The sequence below is a fragment of the Rhinopithecus bieti genome, unplaced genomic scaffold, assembly GCF_001698545.2.
Source record: "Rhinopithecus bieti isolate Rb0 unplaced genomic scaffold, ASM169854v2 scaffold_9981, whole genome shotgun sequence".
Taxonomy (NCBI): domain Eukaryota; kingdom Metazoa; phylum Chordata; class Mammalia; order Primates; family Cercopithecidae; genus Rhinopithecus; species Rhinopithecus bieti.
In genome coordinates, this window is record NW_016806838.1 from 311,517 (window position 1) to 331,511 (window position 19,995).

Sequence of the window (19,995 nt, forward strand, 5' to 3'; positions counted from 1 at the left end):
TAAGGAAAATAATAACGAAATGTGAAAACTCCATATATTCCTGTGTATGAAATGCAACTGGATAAGCTTCACTTATAGCTCTTATCATCTGGAGTAAATAACATCCAGATATAATTTATCCAGAATTATTAGAAATTGAAGCAATCTACGTAAGTCCAATTTACAGATAAACATAATAATCCTTTAGAAAAAAGGCCAACATTTGACTTAAACATTTTTAACAGAAATCTTTATAAACTGTGTCATCTTCTCAAGATTATTAAACAGATAAAAATACCTTTCTTGATATTTTATATTATCACTATGCATATTAATTATAGGAGAAAACCAAAGGTTATCAGACTTCTGGATTAATTTTACTGGTGATGGAAGGGACCTGCAAATTTTTACAGTTCATCAAATAATGACATTAACAATAATTAATCTCATAAAATGACAGACTAAGAAGTAAAAGGACAATTTCATAATAAGAGTTCTTAAAACGGAAGAATTTTAGCTTCAAGAAAATTTAGTAGACTCTCTTGCTCATTTCTCTATAGATAGATGAAGAATGGTGCTGAGGAAGCATAAACCAAATATGGAAACTTCTGGCATTAAAAAAAAGTCTGAGCTTTATGCAGTCAGAAAAACCTGAAGTCAAATGCCACCTTCACCACTTACTAGCCTGTGTGGCTTTTACTCAGGCATCACACTTTCTGAATCTCACCAAAAAGACAATGTCACATATTTATTGGACACACGTAATTGCTGTTATGCTACATGAGAAGTTATGACCATGAATGATGATCACTGTAACTAAAATTTATGGAGCACTAAGTGCCAAGTATTTAATATACATGACATGCATTTTAATACTGAAAACTCATGAGATAGATAATATGATTCTAATTTACATTTGAAGAAACCAAGGCTTAAAATGGGTAAGGAACTTGACTATGATTACAAAGCTAAAATGTGGTAAAGACTGGCTTTGAATCCCAGGCTGTCTGATCTCGATGTTCATGCTCTTTACTGTAGTAATATAGACTTGTCCCCATTACAGGTTAATATAAAGAGTCTGATTATTAAAATGCACTACATTAGGTGTATTCAAACCAAAAATTTCCAACATTAAGAACAAAGAGGAGGAAAAAACTGAGGGATCAGTTAAAAACTCAGATATTTCTGGATCCTAATAACCAGTTTTCTCCTCCTATCCAAGAAGGCAGTGTGACTTCTCCCTGTTACTTAGTCATTAGAAGTTGTTATAAGATGACAAACTGGGCCTTGGGGTTCTATAAACTACTTGGTTAAGTCACAGTGGTACCCTTTTCTGTGCTGTGCATGTTCTCTCCACGTTTTGAAGACTGAAGGGGACCCTGGGCTGCAGTAGCCCAGCCTCCTTTTCCACTGAGTCAGCTACATGAAGAGAGGCAGAGAGCAGTGGTCAGTGGTGAAGATGGCCCCAAACCCTCCTTTGCCTCTGGCTCAGCTGCAGACCTGGAGTGTTCGGAGGAGCAGCTCCCGTTGTACTCAGCTGAAGTCATCCTGTACTTCCCTTTTTTCTGGGAAAGGTCTATCCACCTGCATGATTTTGTCCCTTTCCCAGGGGAAACTAAGTAGTATTTTAATAAACTGTTGAACATGGAACCCTTGAAAGAAAGTCGGATTTTAATAATACAGTGTAATGCAATGGGAGGATTTTATATACCAAAGCCATACTTAAAAATTCCTTTAAATTAGGGAAAAAGAGGGCTTCAAGATGAAGGAGGAATCAGATTCAACAAGAAAGTTGGGACAATATGCAGCGTTAACCCTGCTACTCTCTTCCTGCAGGATAAAAGGAACGAAAGCAAGGTTTTTCACACTAATGAGCAGCCAGGCATGTTAACCATCATGACAGCCTTTTGAGGGAGTTTGTAAAGATGAAAACCCAAGAGACCAGAAATGTTGAGTACTTCCACAACACCAAGCCACAATGAGATTCATACCAGGGCAAGGTTTTAAAAATCAAACTGTTTATGTTAACCTGCAGTAGGGGACAAGTCTAGCCTTGGCTGGAAAAAGCAGCAAAGAATATTACACACATATAATTTGTCTGGTATAGAACATGTACGCTTTCTAGTGCAAAGAAAAGATCCAGCTTAGTTTTCCTCTTAATGAACTTCCAAATTAAAAAAGTCGGAAGTAATATCTTTACTGCATATTGGATGATAATTCTACCAGGTACATGTTAAAAATATGATGGTGGCCAAGGGAAAAAGAGAAGTATTGGTTAATTGGAGAACTTACCGCAATGGTTTTCCTTCCAGTTTCCTTTTTCCTTCCATTTGCATCTGAACTTTGACTAGGTCAGTTGGATTGGCTAAAAACTGGCCAATAACACCAGCCATCATCCCTCCAATGACTGATTTCCTAATTGTAGAAGGAAATTCTTTTTAAAGTTGCCATTAATTTCGTGAATTTTATAGTGAACCAATACTGAGCTAGTACAGGGCCTCGGTAAGAGATTTCAGATCAAGTAAAGAAAAGGATATACCCAAGTAAGTCACAGAGTAATAACAGTTTGACTATTTACTGATGGGAGGTTAAAGGAGTATAAGGAGTGAAAATTTCAGGCCTTATATGGCCTGAAATCCAAAGGAAAGAGCAGTTGCTTCAAAGATATACACATCTGCATTGATAATTGTAGTTTAACTCCAACTACGGGGGAATAAAAACTGGGTAGATGTAGTCAGCCTAACAGACAAAGGCTAGACTCCAGTCACCTTTAACCCAGATTACTGCAGTAGTCTCGGGGAAAATAAATACTTTATTTCCTTTTACTTTAAAATAACTTGAAGAACTATAAATGGGTATAAAAGAAAAGTCTCCTTCTGACCCCTATGCCCAGCTCCCCTCCAGTGAAGCAATCACAATTACTATTTTATTATATCCCTTGCCAGAGATAATAATGAATTCACTGAATGCTCATATCAGGCACTGTTTTGAGCATTTTAAAAATACCATTTAGTTCTCATATCAACCCTCGTGACAGTGCTGTCATTCTCTCTGTCAGATGAGGAAACTGAAGCACAGAGCAGTTGAATGACAGCTCAAATCACACAATGAATGAGTGGGACAGCCAAGATGTGAATCCAGACAGCCTGCATGTAGAGCCCACAGTCTTAAACATTAAGTTATGACTGACAGTTTGTGCATACACAAGCATATCTGTATAAATGTTCCTTTGTAAAAGCACTAATATAGAATGTCAAGTTGTATGGTGTTCTGCACTGTTTTCTTAACAGCATATCTTAAAGGTTATCCCTATCAGATCATATAGAGCAGCCTCATTCTTTTTAATAGTTTGATAGTATTTCATTTTATGGATATGCCATAATTTATTTAACTAGCATAACTTTAAGAAATGTGAACATTTACATAACATTTGCTAGAGCCTGTCAAATTGCTTTCCAGAAAACCTGTATCAATTTGCACTTCCACCAGCAACGTATGAAAATGCCTGTTTCTCCACACAACGATGAGCACAGTACATTATCATATTTTCTTCTCTTTGCATCTCTCATAACCACTCTTTTCTCTGTATTTTTTACATAATTCTAATTGTTTATTCATCGACTGTTACTGTAAGCTGAATGATGGCACTCAGTATTAAGTATAAGACTGGCATACCATAATTACCAAATAAACTGTTCTGATTGGGTCAAAAGGACATTAAACCTACCCACCCTGAAAGTTCTGGTATAATATTTCCTTTGAACTTTTTACTTAAACCTTTGCCTTCTGGAAGAAATTCCAAAATGCGAGGACTATTAATCTTCTATTCCATAACTGACTCTGGGAAAGCAATTAGTATAGCTTAGTACATTACAATTTTTCAAAAACAGGATAAAGAAATGTGGCCTGAAAGGTAAAACTACATATTGCCCTTTTTTTTTGTTGTGACTTGGATTTTTTTTACACTAAGAAAGATTTTATAGGCATCTTTCTATGCTAGTCACATGAAACCCACCTCATGCTTTCGATAACTGTGTTATGCCATAAATATATCATAACCTACTTAACTGCTTCCAATCAACAGTTTAAATTTAAAAAAAATTTTTCTATCATCAACACTGCTACAGTCAATATCTTTGTGTCTATCTTGATGCATACGTAGAAGCATTTATAAATGATTATAATCACAAAGGGTTAAAGGGTTACACATTCAAAAATGTTAACAAGTAATTTATGCTCCAGAAAGACTATCATAACTTATATTTCCACTAACAGCTTAAAGTTGGTTTTAATTAATCCCCTTGATTATTGGTTAGTTTGAACATTTTAATGTTTAATGAACGTGTGTATTTCTTTTGTGAACTGCCTATTGGAATCTTTTCCTTAGTTTACTGTGTTTTTTCCCTCTCTCTCTCTCTCTATATATATATATCTATACACACACACACATACTTACACTCTCTCTATGCACACACACACACATACACAGGTGAAGAACAGGTTGGTATGTGCAGGCAGTGGAATCTTTCAGCTCATTAGCACACCACTCTTTGCAAGAGAATCAATGAATTGCTTAGTTCTCTGAAGGCATAGATCAGATTTTGCAGATCTTCTAAGTCACATTCCAAAATTTCCACTTTATTTTGTGGGTGATTAGAAACCAGTGACAAGTTTTAAGGACACCAATAGCATGTTAGTATCTGTGTTTCAAATAAATCACTCTGGATACTGGGTACACATTTGAGGATTAAGGAGGAGACAAGTTAGATGGCTGTGGCAGTGGTCCAGCTGAGAGGTTATATATTATAATTATATACATAAAATTTTTTATTTTTATTTTTTATTTTTTGAGACAGAGCCTTGCTCTGTTGCCCAGGCTGGAGTGCAACAGTGCAATCTCAGTTCACAGCAACCTCCACCTCCCGGGTTCAAGCGATTCTCCTGCCTCTGCCTCCTGTGTAGCTGGGATTACAGGCCCCCACCACCACACCCAGCTCATTTTTTGTATTTCTAGTAGAGACAGGGGTTTGCCATGTTGGCCAGGCTGGTCTCGAACTCCTGACCTCAGGTGATCCGCCCACCTTGGCCTCCCAAAATGCTGGGATTACAGGCATGAGCCACCGTGCCCAGCCTGTGTTTTCTATATTTCTATTTATTTATAGGCACTCTATGTATATTATTTATAGTAACCAATTTTTTCAGTTTCTGTTAAATAATATACACTTACATTAATCATCTCACCTAGTCCTATAAAAACACTTAATGGTTAGTGTTACTTCTATAGCTGCGAAAACTGAAGATAAAAAAGGTGAAGCAGTTTGTCCAGGTTATACAGTAGTAGAGCAGGAATTTTAGCCCATCCCTGTCTGACTCTAAAGCTGAGAGTTCTTAATAAAAAGAGAAATAAAAAGGTACTCTATAAGAATTCTTTCAACAGTAAAATATTAACTATCTCTATATATGCTCCTTATATATGTATGTACATGTATGTCTGTATACCATGTGCAGTAAATGCTCAATTATCTGGACTTATATTGTAATTATTTATTATTTTAAGTCCATAACTTAAGGCAATTTGGGTACAAATGTACAATTTTACATAAACCTAATAAACATTAAGGCATTTGGGGCAACGGCATGTTATTTTCAAAACAAAACTTACCAAAGGGGATAATGCTCATCTTCACTCTTGCCAAACACAACCTCTCGGAGATGTTCGTATGTGACCATTCGACCTCCGGAGTACACTGTGAAAAAAGATCATTAAAAAGGTAACTTTGGCTACATGTATCTATATGCTTATGTCTGTATAAAATAAGAGGACATTTCAACATGGCCTAGTCAATCTCTCTAGCTGTGTCTTTGTCTCATGGGGCCGATGCTTCTGACATGTGGGTTTCTTGATGCTTCTCCAAATGGGGCATGCTCTTTTCAGACTCTTGCCTTCTCATACACTGTCTGATCTTTCCAAAATGAATTCTCCCTTCTCTGCTTTACTAACATGTCCTTGTCTTTCAGGACTCAACTCAAAAACATGTTTTTCAGAACGTGCTCTCTGACCTTTTGATCATATTGATTAGAAATTAACTTTTCTTGCTTAATAATTTCCTTCAGACCATGAGCTTCTCCAGGCAGGCTCTGTATGTTTGTTTTTACTTACCCCAGGTGCCCTAGTACATACCTTGGTGCACAGCAGGCATTTTCATTACATAAAGATACATAATTTCATTGGAGAATTTATTGTAATTTTTCAGCCAAGTATCAAACATATGAAATGAATCTTAGCTGTAAAACAATACAATGAACAACAAACTACAAACGAAAAGAAATGAAACTCAAAATAATAATGGGATGCAAAGGAGAAAATATTTTAAAATGATGGAAAACAAAATAATTAAAATCAACACATGGTATTTGTATAGAGAGCTTTTCTTAATGTTTTAGAAAGTTGATGAAATATTTTAAGATACTCGAAAATATACAACTTGCAAAACCAGTAACAGTTTCTGCACACAATTCTAGAAAGTTTTTGATGATACACCCTAACTTACTCATCTGGAGAACTGAGTCTTTAAAAATATTAAGCCAGCAAATATCAGAAATTAGAACTGAGCACTTTTCTGATCAAGGATCCTTTCCTGCTTCAGGAAACATTATGAGGAGAAAAATGCCAAACCTATCCTACCTCCTTTGAAGCTAATTTTATATTCTCCTGTACACAAGCTAAAAAGTCAAGTCCTCCTCTTGTGAGTGTCACTGTGGAAGCAGAGTAGAAAAATGTTCTCACTGGCATAGTTGCAACCATCTTCTTTTAAGGGTGACTACGGCCCACATAGCTAGTTAGGTAGCCTTGGAACTGGGGCAAAAATCACCTGTGTTGCATTTACACTATAGCCAGTGTTGGATTAGGCAGTGAACTCTGTTCTCTTTCAGAGTAGCCTGCTCTTAGATTATGAGACAGAGACTAATGAGATTTGGCACTGTAATAAATATATGTTAATTTTCAAAAAATATGAAAATTTAAATTATGTGTTTAAAGTTCTTAAGTGAAGAAAATATCAGCTATTCATTTTTTTCTTTCTTAAACCTATACAAATTTTATTAAAATTTTCAAACACTGAAGAGTAAATAATATATAACTCCCTCTATCTCTACCTATTGAGATTTATCAACCACTAACATTTCTGCCATATTTCCTTAATTTTCTAACTTTTAAAATTTATTTTGTATTCTTTTGAGACAGAGTTTCACTCTTGTCACCCAGGCTGGAGTGCAATGGCATGATCTTGGCTCACTGCAACCGCCACCTCCTGGGTTCAAGCGATTTTCCTGCCTCAGCCTCTTGAGTAGCTGGGACTACAGAAATGCACCACCATGCCTGGCTAATTTTTGTATTTTTAGTAGAGACAGGGTTTCACCATGTTGGCCAGGCTAGTCTCGAACTCCTGACCTCACGTGATCTACCCCCCTGTGCCTCCCAAAGTGCTGGATTACAGGCGTGAGCCACAGCACCTGGCCCAATTTAATTTTTTTAGAGATGGGGTCTTGTGTTGTTGCCCAGGCTGGAGTGCAGTGGCAGGATCAAAGCTCACTGCCACCTTGAATTCCTGGGTTCCAACTGTTTTCATACCTCAGCCTCCTGAGTAGTGGGGACTACAGTCATGTGCCACCTTGCCTGGCTAATTTTCTTACTCTTTGTAGAGACAAGGTCTTGCCATCTTGCTCAGGCTGGTGTTGAACTCCTGGGCTCAAGCAATTATCCTGCCTTGGCTTTCCAAACTGCTGGGATTATAGGCATAAGCCACCATACCTGGCTTGCTTCATTGTTTTTTGCTTAATTAATATTTTAAAGTGGTTTACAGACTTCATGACAGTTCATCCCTAAATATGTGAGTATGTGTTTCTAAAAATTTAGGACAGTTACTTCTTAATAATAATTGGTAGTTAATTTTTTTCTTCTTAAGAGACTATATGTGTTCTGGCCAGGCACGTTGGCTCATGCCTGTAATCCTAGCACTTTGGGAGGCCGAGGCAGGTGGATCACCTGAAGTCAGGAGTTTGGGACCAGCTTGATCAATATGGTGAAACCCCGTCTCTAATAAAAATACAAAAATTTCATGAAGTCAAGAGTTCGAGACTAGCCTGACCAACATGGTGAAACCCCATCTCTACTAAAAATACAAAAATTAGCCAGGTGTGGTGGTGTGCGCCTGTAATCCTAGCTACTCAGGAGGCTGAGGCAGGAGAATCGCTTGAACCTGGGAGACGGAGGTTGCAGTGAGCTGAGGTCACACCACTGTGCTATAGCCTGGGCAACAGAGAGAGACTCTCTCAAAACAAAAAAAAAAAAAGAAAAAAAATTAGCTGGGTGTGGTGGCGTGCACCTGTAGTCCCAGCTACTCGGGAGGCTGAGTCAGGAGAATTGCTTGAACCTGGGAGGTGGAGGTTGCAGTGAGCCGAGATGGCACCACTGCACTACGGCCTGGGCAATAGAGTGCAACTCTCAAAAAATAAATAAATAAATAAAATAGATACATAAATAAATAATAATAAAAAAAGACTGTGCTGCATGTGTTCAGGTATTGCATCAGTAGGAGAAAAAAACTAGCTTGTTTTTGGACAAACAGAAAAGCACAGGAGACAAACACATAACTCATAACAAACTTACCAGCTAGAATCAAGATAAATACCTACGTGTCTGTAAATGGCCGGTGTCACTCCTTGCCAAAGCTTTAGAAAGCCCTCCTCTTGAATGATCCCTAGGGCTGTGCGCACCATTCCCCTATAGGGGGCAGATTCTCTTGCACCATCTCCCAACCGAGCAAGAGCTGCTTCTCCTTGCATTTGGAGTCGAGTTTTTGTGAGATCCAGGGGAAAGGTTGCTAACAAAACACAAATGCAGGGAAAACCCACAACATTCAGAGAAACAAACAAAATCTAAAATCATAGGAGTAATATTTTCCCAAGACGGGTTGTTCTCAAATTTTAGAATATAACAGAATCAGCTAGGGAGATTTTAAAAATTAGAAATTTCCTAGCCCCATGCCCGTGGAATCTAATTCAGTAGGTTGAAGAGGGTTTAGAAACTTGATTCTCACACAGTTCCAAATTTAAGAATCACTACGCAAGAGCATCTCGTACCACTGGCAAAAAAAATAAAATAAAATAAAATAAAATAGAAATGACAAGCCTTGGGTTCTTTCTATTCAGAAATTTCACTTTAATATCTGTTAGTCATTAATTTTTGCTTTTCAATGGGAAATAATTTATCCATATTCTGTACCATCCTCTTGACTGCAGCCATGATTATTTGAGATCTAATGTAATATTAGAATATTGCACTATATATTCTTATGTACTATAATAAATGCTAGAGGAAGCTGAATTCTATAATTTCATGGATGATGTTCACATGCAGATGAATCACTGACATGATGTTTGAGATGCAGAAGATGTAATGGAGTTTATAATGTTGTCTTTTATATGCAAGGGTCACAAGCTCAATATTCTTTCAATTAAAGCACATATGGAATTATTTTTCCAGCACTAAATTATATGCAAGGCCTACTCATGGCCTCCTTACAAGTACTAACTGTATTTTGGAAAAATTTTTTGGTTTTAAATTTTAAATTAGAGATAGGCCTTTTACCTTAATACAGTTAAGCTAAATGGCCTACATAAGGAAGATAAAGCTCATAACTTTATAAAGAAAATGTCCTGAATATTTAAAATAATGACGTTCAGACAAGTTCATGAACATTACTCACATTATATGAGACTTTTCAATGACCACCACCTGACACAAAACCTTAGTATACCTTTTCCAAGAGAAAACAATGTGGGGAAGGGAAGTGAATATTAAATCTTACCACTGGTTTTTGGAAAAGTTAGTATCTTGCTGACAGTTTCCCTAGAACAGAAGTAGCTTGCATAGACTTCAAGCAATGTTTTATTGACATATGAAACCTGAAAAATCTTAATAGGATTCTCCATATTACACAGACTATGTCTTTCAAAGTAAGTTTTGTTTTCTTGCTGGTTTCCTAAATGATGCTTCAGGTTCCTGAAGTGATTTGTACTTAAAACCATCCCACATTTTGATTTCCATCCACTCTCCCCACACCATTCTCTCCATGAATTTTTAACAAGGAACAGTCCTGTATAAAAGCCATTGAGTCGCAGGGGGGACATATCAGTTAAAAATAAAACCTGGAAATATCATTCAGCAATCTGCTTTTAGATCTTTTAAGCTGATGAATTTTATTTCAGTAAAAACAATGAAAATTAAAAATTCTCCATCATTTTCGAAAGGAGAGACATTAAAAAATAGAGGGGCTAAAAGGCAAAATGGAAGAGCACAAAACAAACCGATCATGGCTGGCTATGCTAGAATTAAAAAATAAACTCTTAAAATAGGACCAACTAACATTTACAAATGATAACGCATCAGAACTCTTCTTTTTATTTTTTTGTAACAGGCAAGAAAATGTAAGGGTAATCTTAAAATACACAGTTAAGGCTTCACAGGAAACACACGAGTACACTACTCACAAAATCCTTGGAATAAACGCTACTTGCTCATTCAAGGGCATCATCATTCCACTCTGATGGCCTCTTGAAGTTTTTTCTGACTCATTTAGGCAGATGTAGCTGCTCTTCTATGCTTCTATGACACCTAATAATATCTTCATTATAACAAGTGCACATTATAATTCTCTTTCTCTGTCTCCCCAGCAGCCTGTAAGAAGGTCAGAACTGGGTCTTTTCAAATATATATCAACAGTCCCTGGTATTGTAGTAATTATGAAAATGTCGCAACTAATTGGTGTCCTGCCTTGGATTTAGCAATCATATATTATTGACTTCTCAGAATCCTGCAAGGCAAACAGTATAGATGAATTACACTCAGAGAGGTCAAGTAACTGGCGGATGCTTAAGTCAATGCTCTGTGAATGGCAGGTTAATAACGGAAGTCCCACAAGGTAGGTCCACAACTCGGACCCACAAGATAATGCCAGTGTGGCTGTGTAAGACTATAAACTACAGAAATTATCTCAGTAACGATGGAAAACAGATTACGTTTTTAAAAAGGTCATCCTCATGAAAAGGAAAATGATTCCTACAGAGGAATGACAGCTGGCGAGGCTTCTCAAAGTACAACATTCAAGCACCACAGCACATGCCTAAGGGAAGCATTAGACGAGATTAGAAGGAAAAGGCCGTGGAGACCTCAATCCCTCCTCCTCCCACCGCGGGCCTGGCCTCCACCACCACCTCCGCCAGGCGGGCCTGGAAGGGGCGACCTCTCCGATGCGCACTGCCGGGCGCCAAGCCGCCCGCGCTCCCTCCCCCAGCGCGGCGCGTGCCACTGGCCAGGGAGGCCCAGGCGTGGGCAGCCGGGTACCTAGCTCGGCCACGGTAGCCGCGCAGCCGGACAGTAGGAACTTGCTCGCTCGGGGCCATCTCTGGGTCAGCGGCAAAAGCCTCTCCTCCTCCGGGACGGACATTCAGCAGCAGGGCAAGGCGATAACGCACCCCTTCTCGCCGCTGCACCGCGCCGCGGCTGCCGCTTCCCTGCCAGGGCGGCCCCTTTTCAACCGGCGAGTGGCCGGATGAGGACCATTTCCCTCGTTCGGCTCGGCCGGGCGGACCCGCAACCTTCCTAGCAGTCCCAGGCTGGAGTGGTTCAGCTACCCCCTGCACCCCAGAATAGGAAAACACAGCGGAGCCCAGGAGGTTACTGGGCAATGTAGTCCGCCGGGCTCCACGACGTCTCTGATTGGCCTGCCGCGGGGCCCGCTGCGGCTCCGCCCCCGGTCTCCATACCAACGCGACTGGTTCTCGCCCGTCAGTCCTAGCCCGGCCCTGCCCTGCCGCTCCCTGCATTTTTTCCGCGCTGGCTGAGATTCAAAGAGAAGTGGAGGTGGGAGGGAGCGACAATGCAAAAATCACCTAAAAATTGGGACACAGGAAGGAAGCTACAGTTACGAAGGAGAGCTGCAAAAGTTGTAGCAGAAAGATTGGGAGTCCCGTCAGGTTCCGTAGCCCATAGAAAAGAAGCAAGTGCCAGGACGGCAGGACTGTTTCACACTTCTCTGATTCTGGAAGGTGCTGGACAAAAACATGGAACTAATTTCCCCAACAGTGATTATAATCCTGGGTTGCCTTGCTCTGTTCTTACTCCTTCAGCGGAAGAATTTGCGTAGACCCCCGTGCATCAGGGGCTGGATTCCTTGGATTGGAGTTGGATTTGAGTTTGGGAAAGCCCCTCTAGAATTTATAGAGAAAGCAAGAATCAAGGTATGTGGTCGTGGCAGGCGGGGTCTCCAGAGGACACACTGCTTTCTTTTTAAAATTTTCTTTCATTGGCTCTTAAGTGCAGTGCTAGAACACGGGGAACATACCTGCTTGCCTCAACTAAAGGATCTAGTCACTTCTGAAATCCTCTACTAACAATTAACAATATTCTGTGCAAAATTTTGCGAAAGAAATGAAATACAATTGCAGCGTGCATCTACATTTTTGGAAGTAGAGATTAACTTTTCGTGTTTTTACTTCATCGAAGTTAAGTTCCAAATGTATGCGTGTTCAGTAAATGTTTGCAGTAATTGGGAAAGATAAAGTGTAATCCAATTTAAGTTTGTGAAAATGAGTAATTCGTATCCAAATCGGAGTTAGCACCAAAATATTGCACAAATTGCTTGCACAAGTGGTCCATACAAAATAAACAGGCTCTGTATTTTTAGCTGACGTTGTTATTTGATAATGATGTGCTCCATTTTCACTACGGCCTGAGGAGACTAGTAATCCTCCTTGTACTAGATGTTTTTGTCTTGAAAGTATCTTTTAAATGTCTGAGCACTTTAAGGAACAGACCTTTATTAATGTCTTTTAAGTTAATTAAATTTAAGTCTTTTATTCAATTTCCAGTCACAAAGATTTTATGGTATTTGATTGTCTAATAAATTTGTACCATATTATCATTATTCTTATGAATTATAATACTTTCTGTGGTGACCCGTTTTCCATCTGGTTAGCCCAATTTGTAGAATGAATTTATACGTAGTAGCATTATTTTGCCACTGATCATTTACCTTCAAAATCTCTGAGATTCCAATTTAGTAAAAAACGTATAGAAAATTAAAGAGAACTAAGATGAAAATAAAAATAACCCAGCATATCACACCAGAAATACTGTAAAATTTAATGTATTTATATTATGTTGGTCTTTTTCCTATGTATTTACAACTATTTAATGAACAACAATGGAATAATAGTGTAATACTCTTTTATGTCCTTTCGACTTTAACATATAATGTTAATAACTTTTCTGTACCATGAAATACTTTGAATCTTCCTTTTATGGCTATATTTTGTCATAGGAGGATACACTAGCTTACTTAAATCTCAATAGTTGGGTTTATAGGTTGCTGCCAACCTTTTTTCTTTCTCTCAACCAATGCTCCTGTGAACATTCTTGCGTGTGTGTGTGCATGTATTGATTGTGTGGTTGTACATTTTGCATTTATCTGATTGTTTACTCAGAATAAATTTCTAGGAGTAGAATTGCTGAGTCAAAGGACATGCACATTGAAATTGTTTATATGAAGGTGTTACCTTTGGAAAATGGTGTATGAATATGCAATTTTTATTTTCCATTGACTGTATGGAATTGCCTAACTTCTCATATCCTGGGCCACACTGAATGCCATAATTCTTTGAAATTTTTGCTAGTCTGATAGATGAAAAATTATATCTCCTAAAGAAATACTCCTTTGTCTCCCACAGCCTTCCTTACGCATATGATTTTGATAATTTTTAAGGAACTGTTTTTTTACAAGCTTGTGTCAGAAGGCTAAATATTTGTGAGGTCTCTGTTGCTATCCTGACTAAACAAAACAAGTTATTGCTGGACTCCATGGCTCACACCTGTAATCTCAACACTTGGGGAGGCAGGGGTGGGAGGATTGCTTGAGGCCAGGAATTTAAGACCAGCCCGGGAGATATAGCAAGACGTCATCTCTACAAAAACTAAATATAAAAATAAAAAAATTAACCTGGCGCAGTGGCACACGCCTGTAGTCCCAGCTACTCGGGAGGCTGAGTCGGGAGGCTTGCTTGAGCTCAGGAGTTCCAGGTTCCAGTAAGCTATGACTGAGCACCTGCACTCCAGCGTGGCAACAGAGCAAGACCTTGTCTCTTTTAAAAAAAAGAATACGACTGCTTTATTTGATGTTTTACTACTAAAAGCTTTTAAGATTCACCCTTGCCTCTTCTTGTACCCTTAATCTGGGCAGTATGATAAAAAAAAAAAAAAAAAAAAAAAGGCCAGGGTGCTCCCACCTTTGGTGCCAGGAGAGATTCAAACCACAAAACCCCAACATTCATGCAGGAAGGCTCACACCAGAGCCTACCCCCTAACCACAATAAAACCCTAAGACCTGTCTCTTTTCACTGTTTTCTCAAATCATTTTCAGATCAGCTTGAGAGGACTGCCCTACTTTCCCCAGAGAAGTCTCATTATGTATGAAATAAACCACTTCATACCCTCTCGAGGTGTGTGTGTGTGTGTGTGTGTGTGTGTGTGTGTATGTAAATGTAGTCACTGTCTTGACATCCAAACCAAATCTTGAGTGGGAGGTTCCATTCTGAGTTTTTGCAGTGGCTGCAACAGGTACTCAGTAGACTTGATGTGAAATTGCATCTAAATGGCAACTGCATAAGACACTACTTATGGCGTATTGAACCTTCAAGAAAAAACTTCTAAAATTCCATCATTAGCTAATACTCTCAGCTTCTCATGCCCCTCTAGAATACTGAAAAGAGACAACTTTGGTGACCACAAAAAAATCTTCCTATTATTTTTATTTAATCTTTGAATAGATTGTGGATTTATATGGTTCAAAAAATTGTAAATATAAAAACTACTGGAAAAGTCCCTTCAACCTCTGTTTCCCTTCCACCCAGTTCTCACTCCTCACTCCCAACCTTGGCAACCCTGTAATTCATTTCTTATGTGTTGTTTCATAGTTTCTTTAACTGTATACAAGCAAATAGAATTACAGAATTATTTTCCACCTTATAAGCAAAATATGTCATATTATTCACACTGTTCCATTGTCAATAGGTATTTACTCTTTACATATTAGTACCAGATAGAACTCCTAATTCTTTTCTTTGAAGATGCATGGATATGGCTGCATTTGTTTAATAAATTTCCTCATCGACAGACATGGGGTAGTCAGATTTCTAAGATAACCTGCAATGATCCTACAATTATTCCCTTGTGTGATCACCTCCTTTTGAGTATCAACAAAACCTAGTGACTCACCGCTAATGAACAGAATATGGCACAAGTGATCTGATGTAACTTCTGTGATTAGGGCTTTCATCTTGATAACAGACTCAATTGCCTTCCTAGTTTGCACTCTTTGATGATGAGAGCTGTCATTATAGAGAGGCCTACAAGTCAAGAAATAGAGGGAGGTCCTGGCCAGCCCCAGTAAAAATCAAAGGTCTTCAATCCAATAGCCTGTGAAAAACTAAATTCTGCCACCAACCGTGTCAGCTTGGTAGTGAATACTACTACCCGAGTTGAGCCTTGAGATGGCTAGAACCCAATCTTTAGTTACGAAATTCTATTACAAAAGAAAAACCCATATTGCAAACCTGATACTTTGTACTTTATAATTGAGACAGAGGATTTTGTTTATGCTTCAAATTGCCTGGTTATATCTGTCTTTTGTTGATTAGAATTTACCATTTTTTAAGCATGAGACATTGATAAAATTTCTGGCACTCTAAGAGAGTTATTTTAAACACGTAATAGTATAGACAACCTGCAGCTATCTACAAGTATCTATTTGTTGACACAATGGAAACATTATTTGAAAACAGTGTCCCAAAGTGTACTAGGCTGACGTTCGGTATTTCGTAAAAATATTAAATAAATAGTTTAAGTAAATTATTGGAAAAATATTGGCTCAACAAAGCATCATTATTTTTCAGGTTCTAATGAGGGAAATGGTGTCTACCTCCCACCAACAGGTGTAGAATGTGAAATTCTGAAAATGTGGGCATAGGATCTAAATGTCAAGCAGCCCCCCAAAATACAAAGTTCCCTACATTAAAATAGGTAAATTAGACAACTTCTGCAGTTTGTCTGCTTAAACAGCTATTGGGAAGGACACCTCCTTTAAGCCTCTCTAAGTGATACTTAAGTCTTACCTGTAGTCATCTATGTTGAGTTAAAATCTACTTTCTCTTATATTATTAAAGCTGCACCAATTTTGTTTTGGATACTGTTTGGATGATACATATTTTCTATCCCTTTCAATTTTCGGAGTCTTTATATTTTAACCCAGTCTCTTGAAAATAAAAGATAGATTGAACCAAATTAAAATAAAATGCAACATATCACAATTTCTATCACTATATACTTATATTAGAAAAGAAAAATCTGAAATTGATAAACTTTCAAGAATCATCTCCTTCTAAAAAAGAGTAAAATAAGCCCAAATAAAGCAGAAGGAAGGAAATAGTAAAGAACAGAAATCAATGAAGTTGAAAATTTAAAAAATAAAATAAGGAAAATCAATGAAAGAAAGAACTGGTTTTTTGAAAAGACCAGTAACATTGCCAGACTTCATGCAGGACTGATAGAGAAAACACAAATGACCAATGTTTGAATGAAACAGGGAATATCACTGCAGACATCAAAAGGGATGATAAGAAAATACTATGAATAACTCTACAAACATAAATTCAACAAGTTACATAAAATGGATCAATTCCTAGAAAACCATATTCTAACAAAACTATCCAATATACAATACAAAATTTTAATAGCCCTACACTATTAAGAAAATTGAATTTGTAATTTGATAACCTCCCAAAAAGAATTATCTAGGCCCAGATTGTGTCATTGGAAAACTATACCAAATGTTTAAAAAAGAATTAACTATGAGTTCTACACTATTTCTTCCGGAAGGTAGAAGACATAGGAACATTTCCCAGTCTATTTTATGAAGTTGGCATTACCTTGATATCAAGTCACAGATAGTACAGAAGAAAACTACAGACAAATATTACTTATGAATATATTAATAGATGCAAAAATAACAAAATATCAGCAAATAAAATTTATCAATATGTAAGACGAATTACCAAGTGAAGTCTGTCAATCCATGTAAGCTGCTGTATTAACAAGCTAAAGAAGAAAAAGTACATAATTGATACAGAAAAAGCATTTGACAGAATTCAATATCCATTCCTGATATCCATTCATGATAAGGAATAGAGGGAAATTTCCTAACTCTATAAAAGACATCTACAAAAATCCTTCAGTTAACAGGACACTTAAATGATTAAAGACTAAATACTTCCATGTGATTGGGAACAAAACAAAGATCTCTGTTGTCACAACTCTTATTCAGCATAGTGTGGGAAATTTTAGCCTGTGGAATAAAGTAAGAAAATAAAATAAAATACATACAGATTTGAAAATAAGAAATGAAACTGTCTTAATTTGCAGATGACATCATTGTCTATGTAGAAAATCCCAAGGAGTCTACAAAAACCTCTGGAATAAATACAAGGTATACATAAAAATATCAATTGTTTGGTTACATACGAACAATGAACATGTGGAAACCATAATTAAAAATACATTACCATTTATAATAACTCAAGAAATATTTAGGTACAAATCTAACAAAACATACAGAACTTGTATGCTAAAATCCACAAAACATTGATGAAAAAAATCAAAGGTCTTAAGGGAGACACATACTGTATTCCTGATTGGAAATGTCAACATATTAAAAATGCCAGTTTCCTCCAAACTGATATCCAGGTTTGATGCAAATACTATTCCCAATAAGATTTGCTATAGATATAGACAAGGCTATTCTAAAATTTATATGGAAAGGCAAAGAAACTAAAATAAATAAAACAATTTTGAAAAAGTAAAATAGAATGAGAGGAATCATTCCACTCAATTTCAAGGCCTATTATTAATCAAGATGATGTAGTACTGGCAGAAGGATACACACAAAGATCAGTGGAACAAAGTAGAGTATCTAGAGATAGATCCACACAAGTATGCCAACTGATTTTTGGCAAAGGTGCAGAAACAACTCAGTGAAATAAATATGGCTTTTTTAAACAAATGGTCATGGAGCAATTTGACTCCATAAGCCAAAACAAACAAAACAACAACAAAGAACCACCCCCAACACACACACACAATGAATTTCTACCTAAGTCCTATATCATATACAAAATTAACTCAAAATAGATAACAGACTTAAATGTAAAACAAAGATATAAAACCTATAGAAAGAAATATAGAAGAATATCTTCCTAATTTGGGATAGAAAATAGCTCTTAGACTTAACACCAAAAGGACAGTTCATAAAAGGCAAAACTGATACATTGAACCTCATCAAAATTTAAAAACATTTGCTCTGTAAAAGAGCTCATTAAAAAGAGTTAAAGAAAAGCTACACACTGGGATAAAATATTTGTAAACCACATATCCAACAAAGGACTAATATCTAGAATATATAAAGAATTCTCAACCCTCAACAATATAATACAAAATCCAGTTAGAAAATGGGCAGATGACATAAACAAGATGTATCAATGAAGAGAATATTCAGATGGCAAATAAGCACATGAAAAGATGTTCAACATCAATAGTCATTAGAGGTAAGCAAATTAAAATCATGAGATACTACTACACATCTATCAGAATGGCAACCATAAAAATAGCAACACCACCAAATGTTGGTAAGGATACAGAGAAACTGGATTACTTATACATATGGTGGAAATATAAAATGGTACAGCCGCTCCAGAAAACACTTTCCCAGTTTCTTAAACATCTAAACACACAGCCAACCATATGACCTGGCAATTGCACTTTTGGAATTTATCACAGAGAAACTTAATGTTTACATAAAAACCCAGATATGGATGTTTACGTTTGTGACAGCGCCAAACTGAAAAGAATCTCACTGTCTTTCAAACTTATTCATTTTATTGTTTTATTTTAGAGACAGTCTTGCTGTGTTGCCCTGGCTGGAGTGCAGTGGTGCAACCTCAAAAACTCCTGGGCTCAAGTGATACTCCTGCCTCAGACCCCCAAAGCAGTGGGATTATAGGCATGTCTAGCTCAGCCTTCATAATGTTTAAATAAACTGTCGTACCTTCACACTGTGGAGTACTACTCAGAAATATAAAGGAGTGAATGATTGATACACACAATTTGGACGAACATTCAGAGAATTACACTGAATGAAAAACCAGTCCCCCAAAATTGTATACTACATACTTCCGTTTATATAACATAGTGAAATTCAAAGTTATAGAAGTGGAGAACAGATGAGCGTTGCCAATGATTAAGGAGAAGGTGGGAGTGGGAGAAACAGTGGGGGTGGCTATAAAAGGGCATCATTTAAGATCTTTGTGGTGATGGAAATATTCTGCATCTTAACTGTATCAATGTCAATAGCTTGGTTGTGACACTGTACTATAGTTTTGCAAGATGTTAATACTGGGAAAACAGAGTAATGGATATGTAGGCTGTCTCTGTAACATTTCTTACAACCCCATGTTAATCTACAATTATCTCTAAATAAAAAGTTTAAAAAATATACAAGCACCACTTCTACTACATACCATGTGTGCCTGCCTTTACTTCGTAATACTGAGGCTGCTGACGTTGCATACAAGAAAAGAACAAAAGGAAAGCAAGTACAACAACACAACAACAACAAAAACCCTGTTACATAATTTCTAACACTGTGCATGACCATCTTTCACTCTGCAGTTATATTGCTGTTACTTTAAATGCCTCTCATCAACAATTATCTCAACTGCTGATTCAATGTATTTGAATGTGGTTAGTCTACACTTGTGGCCAGGTGCTTATAGATGTTACAAAAGGTTACCTACTAATGGGAAGCTAAGAATTCTCATTTGAACAAAACTTTAACAGTGAAAATAAGTCAT

At 37.2% G+C, this 19,995-nt stretch overlaps 2 protein-coding genes across 10 annotated transcripts in view; one reads left to right on the forward strand and one right to left on the reverse strand.

Annotated features, from left to right (window-relative positions):
* SLC25A27 (solute carrier family 25 member 27) overlaps positions 1–11,760 on the reverse strand; it is a 41,482-nt gene extending 29,722 nt beyond the window's left edge. For 6 of the 8 annotated variants that reach the window (XR_001886728.1, XR_001886729.1, XR_001886727.1 and 3 more), the window contains exons 1-4: positions 11,384–11,760; positions 8,670–8,861; positions 5,642–5,726; positions 2,272–2,394 (exon numbers count right to left, since the gene is read on the reverse strand). Coding sequence is in view for 5 of the 8 variants with exons in the window: in XM_017878076.1 (XP_017733565.1) it covers positions 2,272–2,394; positions 5,642–5,726; positions 8,670–8,861; positions 11,384–11,486 (503 nt within the window). In the remaining 3 variants the exon portion in view is untranslated. Of the gene's footprint in view, positions 1–2,271; positions 2,395–5,641; positions 5,727–6,160; positions 7,254–8,669; positions 10,854–11,383 lie in introns of those variants that run through there. The other 2 variants (XM_017878073.1, XM_017878074.1) reach the window with 2 other exon arrangements.
* A 42-nt stretch (positions 11,761–11,802) lies between these two features.
* Positions 11,803–19,995, forward strand: part of CYP39A1 (cytochrome P450 family 39 subfamily A member 1) — a 100,712-nt gene continuing 92,519 nt past the window's right edge. Inside the window, exon 1 of one of the 2 annotated variants that reach the window (XM_017878069.1) lies at positions 11,803–12,279. In XM_017878069.1, coding sequence (XP_017733558.1) covers positions 12,103–12,279 — 177 coding nt within the window. In that variant the 5' untranslated portion in view covers positions 11,803–12,102. The remainder of the gene's footprint in view (positions 12,280–19,995) is intronic. The other variant, XM_017878068.1, reaches the window with a different exon arrangement.